This window comes from Anastrepha obliqua, chromosome 1, assembly GCF_027943255.1.
Source record: "Anastrepha obliqua isolate idAnaObli1 chromosome 1, idAnaObli1_1.0, whole genome shotgun sequence".
Classification (NCBI taxonomy): domain Eukaryota; kingdom Metazoa; phylum Arthropoda; class Insecta; order Diptera; family Tephritidae; genus Anastrepha; species Anastrepha obliqua.
The window spans coordinates 140,794,302-140,817,113 of record NC_072892.1 but is presented as its reverse complement, the minus strand read 5'-3'; the positions used below and the strand labels follow the sequence as shown (position 1 = coordinate 140,817,113).

The 22,812-nt window shown below is 38.9% G+C and overlaps 1 protein-coding gene across 1 annotated transcript in view; it reads left to right on the top strand.

The window, feature by feature from the left end:
• Window positions 1-22,812, top strand: part of LOC129236331 (protein timeless homolog) — a 153,807-nt gene that overhangs the window by 11,491 nt on the left and 119,504 nt on the right. Inside the window, exons 3-4 of the mRNA XM_054870660.1 lie at window positions 15,293-15,550; window positions 19,581-19,900. Coding sequence (XP_054726635.1) covers window positions 15,293-15,550; window positions 19,581-19,900 — 578 coding nt within the window. The remainder of the gene's footprint in view (window positions 1-15,292; window positions 15,551-19,580; window positions 19,901-22,812) is intronic.

Here is a 22,812-nt window from a genome sequence, read left to right as displayed (position 1 = left end):
CTGTAATTATAGCAAGAGGAAAATTTGAGAATACCTTTTCGATACATTGCAAAAACTTCTGAAACTGACAAAGACCTGGGGAGGGTCTCAATGTAAACCCCGACCTAAACAGCCATTATCCCCTTCATCCCTAGAAAACTCATATTATCAGGTATGAGCAACATGACTCTAAACGGAGACGAAGACGACATAGCGCGGTGAAATACCCAAAGTCTAGCAGGTTAAACTCCTACATATCCAGAATCGACCCCGATGTTCTCAATATATCATACATACGTCCGGGGTGTGAAGGTACACCGCACGATACTAACCTCCTATTCACATGCCCTCTTAAACGCTCTCACCTAACACCCTTCTTCCTATGGACCCAACCTGTCGAAACAGCACGTTTCCTGGGCCTACCGTTAGATGAGTTAGAAGATCAATGACGATCCGTGAATACACCACACTTGCATTCCCTAGTGAAGTGCTACAACAACAACAACCCAGGTCCGAGAATGGGTTCTACTCTACCGAAACGACTCAGATTTATACTCGGCCAAGGACTGTCACTGCCACAACAACCTAGGCTTGTTCTTGGACGCCAAGCTAAAATAAGAAAAATTCATTAATGCGATCCCATTTAAAACAACCAACGGACAATGGTGTGTCTGGTGGAAAAATTCTGAAACTGTACCCCGAATATCTTGAGATTGATGAATATCATGATAATCCAAAGACCACAGGTCTTTGTTTTTGTTTTTCAGAAGATGTTAAAGTCGAAAATGCCAGAAACATTATCAAAGGCATGTGTCACACCAGTGGCATGTGGCACTAACACTATAACATTGCTCCTTCTCGGCTGATTCCACCCTGGGACTGCTAAAAGTATTTCATCAAGGTGGAGCCACATTTGTGCTGTTTAGACACCCCAGGTACCTGCTTCTAGGTTTCATTCCGACTTGCCTATAGGGGCTATACACTATCAATAGCCTCCTCAATACCCCTCTATTACCACTTTATGACCAATGAATAGATGCATCGGAAAGTTGCATTATTGCTGCTCGATATCGATTTGTCATCTGTTTGGGTTCGTCTTGATGCTTATCTCAGGCGCTCGTGCTAGTCTTGCGAGCTGCTCTGTCGATAGCGCTGGAAGACGTGCAAAGTCGCGAGATCTTTCTCTAGGTCAGGGGCACTCGAGGGAACTTCTGAGGCTAGCAAATCCGCAGCTCTGGAATTTGGTATCCATGCGGTGTGACTTGGGATTGCTTCAAGTCTTTTCTGCAGAAGCTATCTGGTGGATGAGGTAGAATCATCTGAGCATCTTCTGCTTTGTTGTACTGCTTTCGTCGGGCTAAGATTCAGACATCTAGGCTCCCACTTTTTTGCTACAACTGCAGTTTTAATATCACAAACTTGATGAATTTCACCAATAGCGTAAAGCCCTTCATACAAATGTATATAATTAGCTACCATTGGTCGTCATGCAATCCAAAGAAATATGAAAACTTTTAGCTTGCAGCTCCAGCCAGACAAATTCCCTAAAGGGGGTAGTATGGTATTTTTTTTTTTTTTCATTTTTTTTTTTTTTTTTTTTTTTTTTAAATTATTCTATAACATCTTAAGATTATTGTGTGAAAGTTTGAAGTGCATTAAAGTAAAATTGACAAAGACACAAAGGATTAAGTATCTACCTCTCCAACCGGATTTCACGCTGCCGAAAATCTTTAAACGCGTTTTTCTCACACTTGCCTTTTTTACGGTCGGTGTCCACTGTAGATTCATATCTACTGCACCGATTCTTTTCAAATTTGGTTTTTTTGTTTCTTTACTTTATTCACGAGGTAATGACGTCGAGTTTTTTTTTTTTAAATTTTGTCATATTTTAAAACAACAAAGTTTTCAAGTTTTTTTTTATGAAAAATCGGTGTTTTGACTTCAAAGCGCTTTAAAAAATTTAAAAAAAAAAAAAAAAAAATTCGACGTTGTTACCTGCGAAACTTTATTAGCTGATGAAATCAATTTGGTTTTTTGATTTTAGTTGATCCAGTAATGAGTTCTGAGGGACACCGCAATAAAACTTTTTTATGAGACGTCCGCGAAGATTCGCTGCCACCAACTCATTTCTTCATAAAAATCAATGAAAATTTCACACAATATTCTTTAAATATGACTTTATAATGAAGTAATTTTAAAATTTTGAATAAATCAACTGTGTCGACAAAAAAAATTTCGAAAAATATGCTTGTTTTACACCGAATTAACCATACTACCCCCTAAAGGTAATATCATAGAGGTAATCAGTTTTGAAAAAAGCGCCTGGTTAAATTAAACAACAAAGCAAAATTGAGTATCCATGCCCTTAAAAGAAAACTGCAGACAGCTTGAAAACGCCCCCATGCATAGGCGCTTCCATTCTATTGTTGTAAAAAGATAACTTCTGCAAAGAGCGGATAGCTATTTTGAGCGATAGTCAACCTCCATTCAAAGCTTCATTATCGGTTGAGTGTAAATCCGCTGCAGCTATTTAGTATAAAGAGACTTAACTCATTAGGCCATTCAATAGCATAAAGCTTATAGAGGTCCTTGGTCAGCAGTGCATATCTGATCATGTGGTATCTGATGCATTGACTGAAGGGACTGCGGACTTGGAACTAATAGGACCTGAACCTATCCTGACGGTGGGACAACACACTTTAGAGGTAAAAGGCTAAGGCTGCAGAATTGAAGTGGGAAGTTACATTCACAAAAAGATTCAAGCATCTTATAAACCTCTTCTAAGGTGTGAGTAATATCGCTGTTGTTATTCAACTTAGTCCTAGTCATTACAAAAAAATGGCGGGTCAGCAACAGCCATACAGGACAATAAAAGGACGTGCTGCCTTTGGCATGCTGAATAAAGTTTGGAGATCGGCGCGCATATCCAGACGTAGGAAGTTAAGAATTTTCGATACCAACTTAAAGTCATAAGCAACGCCGACCCTTGGACAGCAACTAAACCAACACCTATCGATCCCGAGGTACGGCGTCGTAAATGAAATTGGATCGGTCATACGTTGCGTAAACCACAGGAGGATATTATAAGAGCTGCGTTAGACCTGAATCCACAAACAAGCCGTAGGCGCGGAAGACCAGTCAACACTTGGAGACGACGTGTTGAAGCAGAAGCGCAGAAAGCAGGCAATTCCTGGAGACAAACTAAATTTCTATCTTTAATTAAATTATAATCTATTTGTGGATACGCTATGTTCCACCTAGTAACCCCGAGAAAATACGAACTTCTTTAAGAACCAACTGAGCCTGTGAACATTCTTACAGCCTGCGAAGCCATCAGCACGAAATCAAGATATGGTCTATGATGATTCCCGTCGACTCTGATACCTGCCATAAAGACATAATCATACTTGCTTCTCGAATACGATGCCATGTCCAGGAAATGTAGTAAGCATCTCGGAGATGTAGTAAGCCTTACAGCCGAAGGAGAGGTACATAAGCTCAACCTAGCCCCGTACCAGCTTAGGTTTATTGCAAGAACTGGAACTGGATGAGGTATTGTGAAGAGTAGAGCGCACAAAACAGGATTTGATTGAAAAGTAATGAGCCTTATTTTTTTTAAGCAGTTTTATTAAACCTTTTGGCTTATACAACTAATATTCTTTAAAATAGGATCCTTGAGCGTCAATACACCGCTGGTAGCGGTCCTTCCACTGCAGGAAACATTTTTTAAACTCATCCGCCGGAATCGCGTTAAATTCGGCTGTCACAGCTTTTTGGATCGCCTCGATGGAGTCGAAACGCCTCCCCTTCAGCTTTCTTTTCAGGCGCGGGAACAAGAAGAAGTCCGGAGGGGACAGGTCTGGGCTGTAGGGAGGGTTGAACGACTTGTGCCACCGTTTTACCTGGGCACTGGACAGACATTGGTCCCCGTAAGCCTCCTTGAGTAGCCCAATGGTTTCGGTACTTGTTTTGTCTAGCTTTACGCAAAATTTGATCGAGTGACGTTGCTCCAACGATCGCTGCATTTTCGCCACTGCAAAATCCTAACACACTTTTAAAACAGCGTCTCAGCGTCTGCCAACCGAATCGGCTGGTGGGGGAAAATTATCGTTGGACCTTCCCCTTCCACTAGAAACCGGTCCCAGTTCGCTGGCGATAGCGGTGCAGTCAACGTCGCTCCGCGCGGGAAGGCTCATTACTTTTAAATCAAACCCTGTATATCTTAAAGTTTGAGAGTCTACCTCTGCTTCATTCAGTAAGGGTTTTTAAAGATCAGTTTCCATGTTGACACGATTTAAGGCGTGGTAAATTTAGAGGAATCGGATTTTAAATTGAAATAGAACAACGAAATCGCAAATTGATTGGGTAATCTTTATTAATTTTATGTAGATCCATTCATAACATTTCTTTATTAAAGATAGTCCCTTTCAAATGTTGGCCGCAACTGCGTCGTAATTCAGCCATTCATAAACGGTCGGTATCTCGTTTTAACTTTAGTGATGTTAGCTTCCAATCTTTCAATCGAAGCAGGTTTATCCATAAAGTATTTAGACTTTATATACACCCACAGACAAAATTCCAAATGTGTGATATCACACGATCTTGGTGTCTAACGCACTGGTCCGAGACGAGAGATAAATTGCTCACCGAAACGACGACACAGTAAATCCATTGCTTCTGTACGGCACGGGCTCTATGGCAAATAACGCCGTCCCCGTCTTGTTTGGGGAACCAAATGTTGTGGAGATAACGGGCTTCAATTTCCGGTATCAAAAAGTGGTTTATCATGACGCGATAGCTTTCGCCATTCACTGTTACATTGGCGCCAGCCTCGTCTTTGAAGAAATATGGGCCGATGATTCCTCTAGGTCATAGGCACCAGCGGAACCACACCAAACGGTTGTTTTCAATGGATGCAATGGCTGTTCTTGAATGGCGTCAGGTTGCTCTTCAGCCCAAATACGACAATTTTGCTTACTGACGTAGCCGTTAAGCCAAAAATGGATCTCATCGCTGAACAACCGTAAGTTGGCCTGAGCGCGCGATGAACACTTTTCACATTGCGTCGATTTTCGTAATACAATTCTAAGATTTTTAAACGTTGTCATTGAATACTGAAAAAAACTATGTACTTAGTTTGACAGCAGTCTCGCGCGATCTGTTGAAAAACCCCTATTGGAAAAAGTGCTTCCAATCTGATCACCCTTTGTATGGGAAGCACACATTTAGGCCCACAATAGCGGCAAGCGCCTACCTGCATTCCATCACGAAATTGATGGCCTCCTACGCGCCTATATTTCAAAGCGAAAATGTTCAAAGAAATAGAACGCCAAACAAATTTAAAACAAGTAAAAATAGAATAGAAAACGCCCCCCTTCTGCGCTTTACACACCCATACGCCTGCCTTCGAACGATATTGTGAGTATTGGCTCTCAGCTTTTTTGTTGTTGTTGACTCCTTCTTTTTCTGTACATGCTTTTTGTACTTCGCTTTAATTCGCCAAAAGGCTCTGCAACTCTGCAATTTTTGCTTACTTATTTACCAGTATTTTTGCTGCGTACCACCATCCGCTTGCCCCATTCGAAATTACCAAGTGTAGAATGTTGTTTTTTTTATTTTTGCGGTGGCCACTTGCTGCATTCAACGCACTTCAAAAGTCTGTTGCTCCTCTTGCAGCTGCGTTATTGGATGGCTGTTTATTTTGTCCAAGCCACTCACAGGCTTCTGGCTCCTTTGGCTGCTTTCGTTGGACGAAAAGAAAGCATTAAATTCTTACATATTTACTGGGGCATGCAAATATTAATAATTTTCAAAGAAATTGAGAGAAATTAAGTAGCGCGAATTTCGCAAAATTAAATATAGATTTGCATGTGGCACACACTGAATGTAGCCACTTAACGAAATAGTGAAAGTGAGAAGACCTTGGCACTCGTTTTTCGAGTGGGCATTCAAATTATGAATGCTTGGCTAATGCGATAAAGTGGGGCACTTCAATTGGATTTCGCAACAAAAAGTTTAATTGAAATTCTTTAAGATTCATGCGCCTACACTGCTACCTAAAAGCATCTTGGACATATAAAGTTTTTGTGTGCCTCCACTCCAACCTATAAAAGTTTTTAAAAAACTTATTTAAATTTACTCTTCACATCTCCCCACTTTTGTTTTCTATGCGTACATAGAAGGCTGCAATAAATATTTTTAAACTCCTTTTTGTTTAGCCTCTGCTGCCAATTTACACGCTGACCTCCAATCTATAAATTCATTTGGAGCCGATTGCCGTGACAGTCATATCACTCCAGGGAGCAATACAAAGGGATTTTCCACTTTTCCATTCTGCATGCTGTTATCTTTCATTTGGGTCTGTTTTGAGTTTACCACTTTTTTCTTCTTAATTTTGGTTTCTTTCTTATTTTTTGACCTCCCAATGTTGTATCGCTGCGTGTTTCGTTCTTCCTTTTCCAGCTGCCTTATCGCATTGTGACATCCGCTTCGGCCTTAGTGTTGCTTTTGTCTGGCGGTAAGTTTTTTTTTATATATGCCAGTAGGAAAGTGGGAAGAAAATATTTACTATTTTAAATTTGATTTTGAACTACAGAAACTCGGTAAAACAGGCATGTTTTAAAGGTTTCTTTTTGCGCTACATTTAGTGGTAGTTTATTCACATTTAGTGGTATTTAGAGAATATGAAAAAAGCTAGGTTAGGTTAGGTTGGTATGGTTGCCCAAGGAATGAGCACACTTGGACGAAGAAAAATGGATTCGTCTTTTGTGATAGCATTATGAAGGAGGTGAGGTGAAAGAGAAAGACCGATGGGATGCAGGGAGAGAGCGGGGAGAGGTAGTGCTGGGATGGTTAGGAGCGTGTGGATTTACGAACGATGACTTTGCTGCGTTTGCGTCAAACGCTTTGTGCTGCTGATGAAATCCATCAGGTTTTTAATGTCAGCGCCAGCTATATCAGCAAGCGTGGCAAAGAAGTAAGAGGCAAGATGCCTGGATCTTAACCCCGCCAGAGCAGGGCAGCTAAGGAGAAGGTGCTGAGATGATTCCACCTCATCCTCTATACATCCAGCGCAAAAAAGACTCGAGGTGATTCCAAGTCTCACAGCATGCATTCCTCGCGCATAGTGACCTGTAAGAAAACCCACGAGATTCGAGAGCTGATATTTTGTCAAGCTCGCCCGAGCGCCCCTGGCCCACACGTGGCCAGAAGGATTTTGCGACCTTACAAGTTTGTGTACTTGCCCAACGCTCGTTTAGTTGTTGCGATGCCCGTCTTTCCAGGAGCAGCCCGCAGGTAGTCAGGAGGATTCCAATTCTCTCCCTATGCGGGGAAATCACCTCACATGTCCCTTGTCTGGCCAGCTCATTTGCCTCACAGTTTCCCGCAATGTCGCTGTGACCAGGAACCCAGATGAGGCTTATGTCAAAGAATTCGGACGCAGTCGCAAGTGAGGTCAAGCATTCCTTGACCAGTTTCGTATGCACCGTCACTAACCTAGCTTAGCTGTCGGAGTAAATATTTACTTTCTTGATCGTTAGTACGCATATGAGCAACCAATCAGCTGCCTCCTTGATTGCGGCTACCTCTGACTGGAACACACTGCAGTGGTCCGGTAACGTGAATTTGAGTCTGATGGGGAGCTCCTCGCAAAATACTCCTCCGCCAACCTTTCCTTCTAACTTCGATCAATCGGTGAACAAGTTTGTCCCCATGTGTAAAAAAAAGCTAATTTTGAACAAAAAAAAAACGTATTTTCTTTGTTGGCCCCGGGACTTTTCAGCCCATGTGCTAAGTCACACTTGACGGACAGACGGAGCATTGTAAAAATAGATGAAGTTTAATCGGAACACTTTGTTGCTACTTCAGGTGCCCCCCCCAGGCAGTATCTTAGGTCCACTTCTTTTTGGGCTTATGCCAGCTGATGTCGCATTCCACATTTCACAACCATAAATTAAAGTCGACGTTACATTGGAGTTAAAAATGCGCCGTGAAATGTGTGATGCATTCCAAATTGCTTGCAGAGAGCCAAATGCGGTCACAGCTTTCTTTTTTCGGCTTTTGATATCATCGCTCGAACCTGCCGAGAACGATATAACGCTGCCTAAATATCAAAAAGATTAAACATCTTCGAGATCGATACCATCAATTGAGAAATTCTGCGTACTTATCCCAATTTTCTGATCCGTATACCTATTTGGTCTGTGTTCTCTGTGGCTCTTTTTCGCTCTCACTTAGTGTACGCTGTTATGATTTGGAGACCTTCCCAGCAATTTTCGATAAAAGGAATTGTGCGCCGTTCAAGAAATATTTCTTAAACAGGCATGCCGTTCCCCACGATTTGAGTCCCTTGTTCCATACCATGATTCTCGGTTAATGCTAATTCCGCGCTGTTAGTTCGGCCTTCTACGAACTGGATAAAGAAACAAAACGAACGAACAAACAGTGGGCCCACTTCGCACGCTCGTCACTGTTGACAGTTATGATTTTGTAAGAGTTTGTAAGAGTCTTCGTTTATTTAGGAACCAGCATTAACACTGATTACAATGTCAGCCTTGAAATCCAATGCAGAATCTCTCTTGCCAACAAGTGTAACTTTGGACTAAGTAGACAATTGAGCAGTAAAGTCCTCTCTCGACGAACAAAACTAACACTCTACAATCCTCTCATCATGCCCGTCCTAACGTATGGCGCAGAAGCTTGGACGATGACAACATCCGATGAAGCGACACTTGGAGTGCTTGAAAGAAAGCTTATGTGGAAGATTTTTGTACCTTTGCACGCTGGCGACGGCGAGTATCGTAGGCAATGGATCAATGAGTTGTATGAGCTTTACGAGCACATAGACATAGCGCAGCGAATAAAGATCCAGTGGCTTCGTTGGTCATGTCGTCCGAATGGATACAAACGCTCGGGCTCTGAAAGTATTCGATGCGGTACCAGCTGGTCGTAACCGAGTAAGAGGAAGGACTCCTTTGCGTTGGAAGATCAGGTGTGTCCAACTGGCGCCGGTTAGCATGAGAAAGAAACGACTGACGCACTTTGTTAAACTCGGTCAAAATCGCGTATGTGGTTATCGCGCCAATGAACAAGAAGAAGAAGAATATCAATTACTCGACAATCTCCAGAAAATAGAAGGGCAGTCCTTTCACTTTCATTTATTTTTAATGTTGTTAGTGGCATCGTCGAATGTCCAATTCTACTTGAGTGGATAAACTGTAATGTTCCATTACTTGCATTCTTTGTTGGACTTTTGCCAGCCGATCACTGCTGGGCGCCCGCTCTTAAAAAAACATGTTCTATCATTTTAGTGTCATTGCAATTACATTAAAGATTGAGCGATGACACTAAAGCTCCGGAGGCGCTTCGAAAATAGCTCCTTTTGCGGTGTATGTCAACTCACAACAGAATCATTTGAAACAAAAAAATCAAAATGAATTTTTTAAAGAAGTAAATTTTTGGGAACACTTGGCAGCCAAAAAACCGATTTTTTACGGGTCAAAAAAGAAAATTTTCCACTGGCCATCCAAGTTTGACATGGGCAACCTCTGCGTCGACTTCCTTGCTAATTCCATTGAAAATCCATTTTGGCAACTTTATCGTCTTCTCTACTGGGAGTAGGTCCAATCCAATTCCATTTTCGTCTTTTTCGTGGAGATTGTTCTCGGCTAAATGCTGCGACACATATAAGTAATTCTGAGACATTTGTTCACAAACGTTTGAAGACGTCGCCTTATGTGGTCAGACACAAGCCCGGTCTCCGAACCACATAAGAGGCCCGAGTTATGGTGAATATGGATTTCAAAATTGAGAAATTGCAGAAAAAATGCTTTAAAGACGCGCAGGTATAGAAACCCGACCTGGAGCAAAGGACGCTTAAACACTCATAACTTCGTCAATTTAGCTCGCAACAACTTGAAATGTTGACACAATAATCTCAAGAATATGATGTTTTCATTAAAAAATGTAGAAAAAGTTTAAGTATCTTAGTCGTTCCGCCTTAAATTCATGGTGGCGCAAAATTATACATCCAATATTGCTTTTGAAGAACTTTTACTAAATGAATAAAAAAACAGTTTTAAACGATAGAAATCTTTGGTTTGACCCTTACGCGCAGCTTTCATTGTCTGTTTGTCCACTGCAGCTGTTCAATTCAGAAGTGGCAAATATGATTGTCGTACGAAGCCATTTGAAATAATTGTACCATAAATCTTCCGATTGGGTGATTAATTTTACGCCAACTTGTATATTGTTTAGCGGATTGTTTGTTTCACTCTGAATTTAATTGAAAGCTTGCTATACTCGATGATCCAACTTGCCTAATCAGTAGCTAAATTTTTGTTCGACGTCATTCTTGTTCTCTATGTACTCCAGTTCCGAGAGGGTTGTCCACGTATTTTATTACGAAATTTTAACTTCATTACTTTAACTGTACTCCTAGTCTACAGTCTGAAATAACAGTAATACATTAGTAGCATAGATAACAAGAATCTGAATCCGAGTTGGTAAACGTCTTCTAGTAGGTGTATGGGCGACGTGATGTATAGGTGTGAGAAAAAGCTCACTCCTATGGGTGTGCGTATCATTGACCGCTTTGGAAGGCATTTCACTTTCTGAGCTAAAGCAATCGCCATAACTAACAAATACGTTATTAACTTTTTCGCAATTCGAGCTACTTAAATACATACATACATTTGCTTACATTTGTGCTCGAAATAATAGCAGCGTGCCGAGTATTGACTTTTTAAATATTTTTTCACATATAATACATGTTATTACAAACTTTTTTTTTTTAGTTTTTTTTTTTTTTTTAATTTTTTTACTCTTTTAAAATTTTTTTATTATTGAACATTTTTGCGTTAATTTTTAAATTTTATTTTTATTAAAAAAAAAAAATTTTTAATTTTTTTATTTTTCCATACAAGTTCGTCCTACGACAAAAACTATAACAAATTTCAATATTTTATTTTATTTTTATTTTATGCGTTAATTTTTAAATTTTATTTTTATTAAAAAAAAAAAATTTTTAATTTTTTTATTTTTCCATACAAGTTCGTCCTACGACAAAAACTATAACAAATTTCAATATTTTATTTTATTTTTATTAGACAAACCATTTAATTTTTTTTTATTTTTTTATTTTTATTTTTTATAAGTTTTTTTTATATAAATATAGTTCGTCCTGCGACAAAAACTATACAACTCAAAAGATCAAATTTTGTCAACATTTTGAAAAATTCTAAATAATTCTCAACAAATTTCAAAATTTTTATTAATTATTTAAAATTTTTTTATTTTATTTTTATTAAAAAAAAATTTATTATAATTATTAAATACAAAAACTATATAACTCAAAATGTCAAATTTTGAAAAATTCAATAAAATTACGCAATTTTTTTATTTATTTTACATTTTTCTATTTTATTTTTATTAAAAGAATTGTGATTATTTTTTTTTTGTTTTCAACTTCACAGCAAATGTCTGCTCGATACTTCCTCATCTTCGTCCTCGCAGTATCTGCACAGGTCGTTTTGAGGAACCCCGAGCCGACGTGCGTGAGTGCCCAAAAGGCAGTGGCCGGTGATAAGAGATATTATATGCCTTAGTTCGTGTTTCGAAAGACCTTTAAGGGTTTTTGTCTGTTTCAGATTGTAGGATGGCCAGATTTGTCTGGTCGTAACGCAAGTAGTTTCCACTCGCCGCCTCCGATCAGCAATGCTATGAAATTCTCGATCGATGAGCATTTTACATGTTGAGAGCGGAATGTGGGTTGTGGGTAAGTTACTAACATTTGATTACGCAGCTCCAACTCTTGCGAGCTCATCAGCTTTGCAGTTACCTTCCAATCCACTGTGACCCGGTATCCAGATAACTTGGACAGAATTCTGAACACTTATCTCGTTAAGAGATAAGAGATAGGATCGAACCACATCTGAGTGGGTATAAGAGGAGCTGAGTGCTCGAACGGCCGCTTGACTGTCGGTGAAAAAGCGGATATCCTCTAGTGATATTCTATTTTCTAAGAGAGTTTTCGCAGCATACCAGATAGCGCATACTTCCGCTTGGAATACGCTACAGTAGTCGGGTAATCTAAATGATAGATTGATGTGAGGGGAATTGGAAAAGATTCCAAATCCCACTTTACCGTCTTGTTTTAAACCATCTGTATATATAATCAGAGGGCCATCGATTTCGGTAAGATTTGTCTTCCATTCTTTCCTAGTTGGGAGTGAACAGGAGAATAGCAAGGGTGGTGATGGAAGACTTACATGATAGTCTATGTCGGAAGAGATAACAGTGTTCCTGTTCAGTATGGCCGAATGGTCAAGATTTTTATTCCATTTCGATATAGCATCCATGCGTGTCGTTGCTTTCGCTGCAATTGCTTTGCCAGTTTTGTTTTTACAAATATAGTTCATCGCACGACAAAAACTATAAAACTCAAAATTTAGAACTTTGCAGAAAATTTTTAAAAATTTTATCAACATTTTTTTAATTATTTTAAATTTAATTTAATTTTATTTTTATTAAAAAAATAATTATATTTGATATATGTACTCAAAATTTTAAACGTATTTACAATTTTTTTATTTTATTTTTATTAAAAGAATTTTGTATTTTTTTTTTCTTTTTTTTTAAGTTTTGTTTTACAAATATATATCGTCGTACGACAAAAACTATATAACTCAAATCTTCAAATTCTTTTATTTTTTAAATATTTTTTTTTTTTTTCAAATATACATACATATGTAGGTCGTCGTACGATAACAAATATATTTAAAAAAATTGAACAAATTGTCATCAAAATTTCAGAATTGTTTTTATTCAGAACTTTTAGAAAAAATTTGGTTATGCAGTTTTATCGCTCATTGAAGTTTGGTATAACAACAAATGCTTGAAATTTATTTTGTCAGAAGAAAATGTTAAACATTTCTTTTGAAAAGTCAACGCGCTTTTTGATCCACTTCAAACTTACATTTGAAACTGCAAACTCAAAACTTTTCTACAAACTGCGATTAAAAAGCTTGAAATTTTTGAAGTTTTTTAAATTTTGCACTATGTTTGAAACCTTGAACTATAAATTTTGCCTCCAGCGACCTAAAACCACTCTATCGGAAGGCATTACGAGCCTTCCAAGGACGTGATTTAACTGTACCGACCGTTATTGCACAGCCTGATCTTTGTATTCTGCCTATTAATTTAGTGTTGTAATCTCTTCCTAGAGTTTTCTGCCAAACTACTGATCCTTATGATAAAATTGGTGGTGTAACCACCTTATACAGCCATAAAGCCATACAGCTCATATTCTTCCAAGCATACGTTTGCAGGCATACAAAACTATTTCCGCTTTCCTTATCGGCTCTTCAATCTTCAGTTTCTAGCTATGTTTGGAGTCTAAGATTACTCTTAAGAACTTTGCGCTAGATGAAATAGGGAAAGTTTGCCCATTAGTTAGTAATAGGGTAAAATTTTGTATTTGGTAGTAAAAACCATGAGTTCTGTTGGTTCAAGATTCGAGCCCACCTAACGCCCTTTGAATGATCCCATTGATCGTGTTAGGACACAGTCTTGATGCCATTACCACCGCATCATCAGCGTACGCCACCACTTTTACTCCACCTCTATTAAGTTTAATCATTTTTACGGATGGCTCCACGACCCAGCACGGTTCCGGTTCTGGTGACTACGTGAAACTTACTTTGCTCTTGGAATGCACGCATCTGTGTTTCAAGCGAAGTTGCATGTTATTCAAGAAGCAATGAACTTTCCTGTGGAAAACAGATGGAGAGGCAGATCTTTATGTGTCCGCAGCGACGCTCATGACCTGAGACAGCCCTCCAACCACTTCAAGGCTAGTTGAGTCCTATAAATCCAGGCTGAACTATGTCGGCAGACATAACATCCTATTACTAACAAGGATCACGAGACATGTGGGTATCGCGAGTAACGAGATCTCTGACTCTTGCTATGAGGGGTATGTTGTTGTTGTGTTCTAAAGAGCCCACCATTGTTCGAATTACCTCGTGGGGCGCTGTCTCCGTAGATTTGACTTTAAGGTATACAAGAACTCTCCATAGAACTTCTAAGTTGTATATCTACTGCCCACCAAAAAAAAAATCGACCCAATTTTTTTTCTCAATTTTGACTATTCTTCATCAAAATCTCACACTTTTTAATAAGAATTATAAGAAATGGATACGCAGGTTTATAACCCATTAAATTCTAGTGAAACGTAGTACAAGTTTGCAGTTACTGGAAAAGTCCGCAAATTTTTTATAATTTTTTTACTTTGGCGATGTTGCGCATTTTCGTCATATAAAAAAAACGTGGTTTATTCTTTACATGGAGAAAATGCGCATTACCGTCCGGGGAAGAAATTTATCAGAAATCATCATTTTGGGCTACTTAAAACTTGCACTTTATTGTACTAAAATTTAATGAGGTATAAAACAGCGTACTAAAATTTTTTTTAAATACTAAATAAAAATCTTGAAATTTTGTTGATAATTCGCCGAACTTTTATAAATCTTGTACAAAATTTGAAACTCGTATTAATATGCTTTTTATTTTAGCATGAACTATGATTTTATAAAAAAATAATTGAAATTAAATAATAAGTAAATAAAATAACAAAACTTGTCAAAAGGTTCTGATACTAAATCTTTTTCGCGTGCTGTATGATGCCATTTTTTCCATGCACTTTGCTCAACTTACTTCATTTGGTAGTACTTTCGGCTGCCGCACAGCTCATATCTTAGTTCATTTTATAGCTAACAGAAAGCGCAACTTATTTGCGAGCAAAAATCGGACTTCGTATTGTTTTTATTTCGCTTCAATGTATTTTAATTTTCCACTACCCGCCGTCATTTTGGTGCTGAGCGGCTTTGTTGTCCCCTTCGCCTAGGCGGAGGTAAATTGATTTCGACTTTAGATTTATAACGATTGCCTAACTAATGATAGCACATTCGTTCCGCCTGACAACAGCTTAATGGCCTAACAACAACAAAGTAGGCAGCTGCCGCCCATCTCCTTTTATTTTTATTTCTATTTTTTCCTGTGCTTTTGCAAAAACACTTAAAATAAATTTCCATGTTTCTTACTTAATTTTATGTAGCTACTTAATTCATGGGATTTGCATAGAAACCAGACCGCTTTGTCGGACTGCTCATAGAAAAAAAAAACAAATGCACTTCTTGCTAAATTTTAATTCCGCACCTCTGTTTTATTTCGCATTTTATTTGCCATTGTATTTATAAACCATTTTTATTGCTGTTTACTTTTTTCACATTTTCATTTTGATTTTAATTTTCAGGATTGGGCGATACGCAGCGAGGAGCAAAGCTTGATGATTGAACGCGTCCTTGTGCTGATACGAAACGTGCTTCAAGTACCAGCCAACCCGGAGGCGGAATGTCGTGCCGATAACGATGCCAGTCTGCATGACCGAGTTATCTGGGCGCTGCATCAATCGGGCCTCCTGGATTTGGTGTTGTTCGTGGTGTCATCGCCGGATGAGCATCAGTTTCATTTGCACGGCTTAGAGATTTTGTGTCTGCTTTATCGCGAACAAGTGAGTATGCCATGAGGAGGTTAAAATGAAGTTGAAAGATTGTTGCGATGTTGTATGACAGTCACAAAAGGGTAGACGGTGTATGGAGTCGAGCGAAGAGTTTGGCACTAAAGAGTTGCAAATGACAAAAGAAGTTGGTGAGGATTGGGTAAAGCCAGGTAACGAGAGTGGGCCAGATGCTGAGTGATGTGGATACTGAGTGTGGCGGTGATATTGAGACTAGTGGAGATATGGAAGTTGGGGTAGAAATTGAGAATAGCTGGAAATCATTTAATAATGTTGAAGTACGGCGAGTGTTGTCATAAAATATGCTGGCTGTGCAGTTTATCATCTTCAAGTCAAATTAAATTCCCAACTAAATAAGACTTAAAATGCTTAGAAACGGAGTTATGCCTTAAGTAGCAACAGTATAAGTGAAGTGAGTGGTACTATTATGCTAGGGTTACCACATATCGATAAGTTCTGACCTTTTTTTTCAATTATTGATTTGCTGTTTTTCATTATTGATTTGCTGTTTTTGCACTGCGACCTGAAGAGATCTATTGTGCAGCCATGTTGCCTACTCAAACAGTTTTAGGTTGTTAATAGATCCTAAAACTGCTGTAGGCTTGATTTCTACCAGGAGGTTTGGATCTATAGCCCCATTTCCCCGGTAATTTAGTCTGCGTCGTGCCACTACTGCGTAGTCGCATAGAACGGGTTCTGTTGTTTCTTGTGCCTCTTTGCAGAGTCTACAGGAATCGATTTCTATCGCACCTATCTTGTTCATGTGATAATTAAGTTTACAGTGTTTTGTTAGTAGTTCAGTGTAAAGTTTTATGTCATTTCTTCTTAGGTTAATGATTGCTTCTGCCTTTATCCGTTGTGGATCTATGAGTCTTTTCGACTGCCGCATGCCTGATTGGGCTCTCCAGTAGTCGATTAGGTCTCGTTGTTCCTGTTCGCGTAGAAAGCCACTTTTGATGCTGTTATTTACCCCGCAGAATGGTTCAGGCCCTATGAAGAGGGTGTCTGCCCCCTTTTTCGCTAAAGTGACCGCAATTTTATTCCCTTCATGGCCCTAGAGAATGTTAATATTGACACCGCGCCTGCCTCTCCGTAGACATTCTCTGGCACAAAGCTCTAAGAAGTGGGCCTCCACCTGGAAAATAGAAGTGGTTTTTCCCATTGCTGATGTTTTTTTGAAATGTGGTCCAACAATTCCAGCGCCGGTACTACCGTCCTCCATTTTGGACCCATCAGTAAACCACTCCTGTGCGCCCTGTTTTAAGGATATTTCATTGTTTCTCCACGCTGAGCGATCACTAATGACCATTTTGAATTTCTTGGATAATTCTAGTTTCCTTTCCATCTTGTCGTGGACTATCAGGAACTGTCGTTCAGAGTTCAGGATTGAACCCAAAATCCCTACATGTCCTGTAAGATTGCCTTCTTTGAGATGGAATAGATTAGGAAGCCTTAGAGCTGCACTGACTGCCGACCTTTTGGCTACAAGATAGAGTGGAATAAGTCCAGTTCCTAAAGCCACTGTGGGCATGTTCGCATTGCTCCCGTTACGCTCAGACAGGCTATTATGTATACCTTGTTAAGTGTTATATGAGCCTTAGTTTGGTCTACTTTTGGCCACCATACCAGAGCTGATCGTAGTATATTATTGTCTTATAAGACCATGCCATTATCTTTGACCGCAGACTACTCAAGGTCTAAAAAAACCTAATGCATCGGTTGTTTTTTGTTTTGTATAAACCTTGAGGCAGAAAAATTATAAAAATTCAACGAAAATTTTGGGTCATCTCAAACTTGCACTTTATTAGACTAATATTTAGAGGGCTACAAAACCGCGTACTCAAATTTTTTTTCAGAAATTCTGATTAAAAAATTTGAAATATTGATGAAAATGGGTGGATTTTTTTTTACTATGGCTTTTGTAGTAAAAAAAATAATTGAAATTAATTTAAAAACTCTCACTTTATGTCTCTTTAAGTACCAAAACGAGCAATGCACAGAAGGTTAGTTTAGGTTAGCCAGGGTGTTTGACTAAGGCAAGACACTTGTTGGTCCTAAGGCTCATTGTGATGCCAGCTGTTTAATCCACTTAGATCTGTTTAAGAAGGTAAATAATCCCTCCCATGGAGACGCTTTGTAAATTTCCCAGATGCTCAAAGATATAACCGCCAAGATATTTGCTTTAAAGTGCGCGACATTCACAGATGAGGTTTTGTACCGACTCAATTTCTTCTTCATCTCCACAACTCCTGCAGAAGTCTTTGCGAGGTATAGCCATTCTACTAGCTAGGGCAGCAATAGCGCAGTTCCCCGTTATAACACCTGTGAGGACCCTGATAGTTGATCTGTTGTGTGCAATCAGACATTTTATCAAGATTCAATTTTTGCCAGATGGCTTTGGAGACCCTGCAGTTACTAGCCAGATACCACCTTTTATTGTTTTTCACGATTATGCCCAAGTCACAGTTCGTTTAGAGGAATGCTAATGTCCTATATCCCGCGCCTACGGTCGAGCTAAGAGCTTTTCCTTGCACACTCATCCGCTATTTCATTCCCCTCCACTCCAAAGTGCCCGTAGATCTAGCAAAATGTGGTGTGGATGTGCATTGAGAGAACTTGTGTGTACTCGCGGCTTTGGGAAAACTCTGTTATTTTTCTGATTTTCCATACGTAACCCTTTTGCATCAGCGCTCGAAATGCGCGATGTACTAGAAATACCTTGCGTCCATAATACCTTCCGTTGGCTTTTACTTTAGACTTTTACTCCTTGTTCTAAAGAAAAGCAATGTTACAAAATTATAAAAATTATTTATTTTCCTCAAACTTTAACAAAAAAAAATAATAATAATTCATTCCGGATTATTCCTCTCTTAGTGATAAGAGAGAGTTTTTATTCGCGGATTATTTCGCCGAATGATGAAAAAGGGTTAAGGGAGAAGGAATAAATTACTGTCATCTAATACGGACAGATTTACTCCGTTTTTACAAATTTTTGGACGCGCAAGCAATGAAGTATCAGTGATCCTAAAATCCCGCTCAATTTTATCGAAATGGTTGATATTTGCAGATGCGTAATTCACAGCAATCAATTTTCTTTCAACAGAAGCTTTGATACAAGTATTCAAAAAATATTATAATACAAAAACTAAAAGTTTATGCAGGTTTGAGGCAAACAAAAATTAAGGAAATGTTCTTTAAAGTTCGACGTTTTTTTTATCCAAAGCGGAGCGAAAACCAATCTGAATTGAACTTTTGTGACGCAAGCCGGAAAATGGCCATTCTTTATAAATTATTAGTCTATGTTGGTTCAAGGTTTTGAGTACTGATTTACCCAACATCAAATATTTAAAGAATTATTTACTAAGTAACTCCATAATTGTGCTTAATTGTTCATTTTGTCATGGCCTACCCGGGGCCACTTTAAAATACTCATTACCTAAAAATTTGCTTCAATTAATTTAAGCACTTTTTCATTTGCACCGCAACATTTCCGCTTGCAGCTGCTGACCATCAGCATGTGGCATCCTTTATCATTAGCTAATTCCACTTTGTGGCGCGCTAAAACACCTCGTCCAGCCATCACGAATTTCTAAACTATATGCATTTCCAAAGTTATCCGCGTCGTCGTGTTGTGATCGCTCTTAAACCGTTTCAGCCATCAACTTTTCAATTAAATCCTGCTGAGCGACGCATAACTTTGCACGCTGATAGCTGTAACACTAACCAGTAAAACGCGTCTGCACCTCATGCGTTGCCAGCTGCACATAATTGCGAACGTAACGCAGATTTCTTGCTGCAGCTTGCAACCATCACACTTACGCAGCATCAACTAAGCTGCCACCTCATACCTTTACACTATCCTGCAGTTGCATGGTGTGTGTGCCTTATTTTATATTTGTATATTTTTCCCTATCTTCCTGCAACTCCTCCTGCTCCTATTCCTTCGCCTTCTCAACTCTTATGAACCCACATAGCTGCCATAAAATACTGCGTGTGCAACTGACGTTAATTTCCTATTTAACAGACAGCCGAATCCCTGGCGGATGCATCGTTACAACGCAGCATCACCGAGAAGCAACGCGATGAACAGGAATTGTTGGCAGCCCGCCGTCGTGAACGTCAACGGTATCAAGCCAAACCGCCTACAGTGCGCCATTCACGTTTCGGCGGCACGTATGTAATACGGAATATGAAATCCGTGTCGGATCGCGACATCATTTGCCATCAGCCGTTGGAACGTGTTATGTCGATTGATTTTGATCGTGAGAAGAATCAGCAGAAGCGTTCATTTCGCCACGTTAAGGAGGAGATAGAGCTGACACGCCGCAGTGCATTCTCAGTGCGGTGAGTAAAAAATACAAAAAAAAAAAAAAATCCAAACAAGAAAAATTAAAACGGTAGAAATGAATAAGCGCCACAAACCGATTGGAAATTCAATTAAGTGCGCTCTTATATTGCCACAAATGTATTTGAATAGCAATTTTTGTTTTTTTTGGGTGACATTTTTCTTCCTAGTTTCTAAAAGGTGTTTCGTTTTAGAGACGTGAGAAGCGAAATATCAAATAACTAACGAAATTTCTAAATATATAACTCCAACCATATAATGACAACTTTGGCTGTGTTTTAGCAATGCCGTTCAGTCGACCGAATTTTGCACTACATTTTTGAGAATAACCGACCTTATCTCGCTAATGACGTGCCGTACGTTGACTTCCAAGTTTTCGATTTAGCTGGTTTGGCTGAGCTCCTCCTCCTCCCATTTGAGATAAGCGTCTTGATGTTTTTCCACAAACAGAGGGAGCTACAGTTTAAACGGCAGATAGTTTTATGTGAGAATCTATTTCAAGTCAGAAATCCTATTCGTAGAGTTGCCGTTGTCTGCCGAGTAGCTGTCGCTATTAGAAAAAACTTTTTCTATCAATTGGTGCTTCGGGCTTGGCGTATCAAACGCTTGCGCTTCAGAATGGCATTCACGCATCAACTCAAACTCACAAAAATTAGTACTTAGCAGTGAAATGAATTCTTATAGAGGGCATACCCATATCTTGAGAACAGACCGAAATTTCGTCCTAACAGAGTACAGATGTTGTGTGTTGAGACCCAAAGGTCGCTGTCCATTTGCCCTTAGTACTCCTATCAAAGATGCAATTAGTTCGGTTCCCAGTTTTGAAAAGGTTGGACAAATGATGCCTCCAGCATGCAAACCGCACCAAAAAGTGTTGCTGAGATGCTATCAGAACTCGAGTGTCGCATGAAGACTATTTTCATCCCAAATATAAAAAGTTTGTTTATTTATTTATCCGATAAGTCAGAAGGTGACTTCAACCTTTTTAAAGATTTCATATTTGGCGAATATACGGGTTTAACGATTACATCTTACAACAGAACTTTGCTTACATAATCATTCTAGATACTTAAGGACATCACTATGTTATTTAGGTCTTTTCTGATTAATTCAAAACCCGTTTTTGGTTTGGTAAGCTAAAAAGATATGCTTTTTTTTTTTTAAAGAATTTGCAAAATAGTTTCCACCCACAAAAATCGAACCCTTGTTCTGAGTTCGGTTAGGTTATGGTAGTTGCCAGTCTCCGTGAGAATGTAGAGGGGCCTACTAGTATAAGTTCGCCTCTCTAATTCCCATATTGAAGCCATTTTGTTCCTCGGATAAATGAGGAAGTATTGGGCAAAACTAATGTTACCTGGCATGTCCGACCGACTGTCGCAGTTCCTCCTGTCGCTAAGCAGAGGAAACAGCAGGAGGCTGTTTGGACTGATGAAGGGCCACTTTCTATGGGCAAAGCACATGGAAAAGGTTGGCATCTCAGACAGTGCACTTTGCCCAGCATGTGGAGAGGAGGATGAGACGGCGGACCACTTTTTGTGCGTCTGCTCAGCCTTCGCTCGAATCAGGCTTGAGGTCTTTAGCACTGATGTTTAAAAAAGCCACTACATTGGCTCTTTGGCACCACTAGATCTACTCAGATTTCTTCGGACGTCGGGTAGATTTAAAAAAAATTAAAAACGGAACCCGAGTGCAATACAATGGACTTAATTATGTCTGAGTGCTGTACCTGCTAGTCTGTCCCGAAAAAAAAAAATTGGATATGATTGCAGATTCCAAATATGCCAGACTAACATGTAATCTTTAAAGCCGAATATCTCGAAAACGGTTAAGTTTTGGATATATTGTCATTATCAACCAAATTAATCAGAAATAACCTAAATAATAGTCTTCTTAAGTACCTAAGATAACTTTCCCCGAAACACTGTTTATTCCGAAATGTAATTCAAAGTATAATAACAGTGTAGGAATAAGAGGAGGCATGAATTGGTTCACCGATTATCTATGTAATGCGCATAAAGAGCGAGGGTCCGGTCTACAACCTGCAGAACTGCGAAATGTTTTGTGACAAGCCCGAACAAAGAACTGTGGAACTTTCTACTAAAGGACACAATCTATGGGGTCAGCATATGTCCACCATTGGAATCATTGTGGACCCAATTTGCCTGCCTTGTTTGGAGGTGGCGTATAGCACTGAGCATTTCCTCTGTGAGTGTCTTGCCTTTGCTAAAGCACGGCTATGAATTTTGGGTTCAAATCTGATGAGAATGAGTAAAATTCGTTCTCTTAAACCGGAGGATATTTTAAGATTTGCCAAAGAATCTGGAAAATTCTCACAGGTCTAGCTATCTCTTATATAATATTTTTGTTTATTATTTTTTGATATTTTTTGTATCTTTATATATGTTACTTACCGTGTTTTCCTCCACATAAAAAAAATTTGCAGTAGGCGTTAAATGGGGGTAATGCACAAGACCGCGTCCGAAAAAAATTCTCAAAAATCAGTGTGATTTTTGATCTACTTGAAACTTGCACTTTATTCCAAAAATTTCCAAAAAGTCAATGAGCCATAAAACTGCATACCCGAAAATTCTGAGTAACAAGTTTGAAATTGCCAAATTGTTATAAATTTTATGCAAAGCTCGAAGCTTTTCTTTATATGGTGCTTGTTGTGGCATGCACTATATTTTTATAAAAAAATAATTCAAATTACAAAATAAAGGAATAAGTAGTCAAAACATATTCATGAGTGGTGTATACTTTATTTTGACGCTGACTGCTAGATATTTACTAGGTTTATCATGCATTGAAGTCTTCAGCTATGCAGAAGCGAAAGCTTAAACTATTTTTTTGTATACATAGCGGGTACCTGTTTTTAATACTTTCATTATCAAGTCGAGCACAAATATCAAGT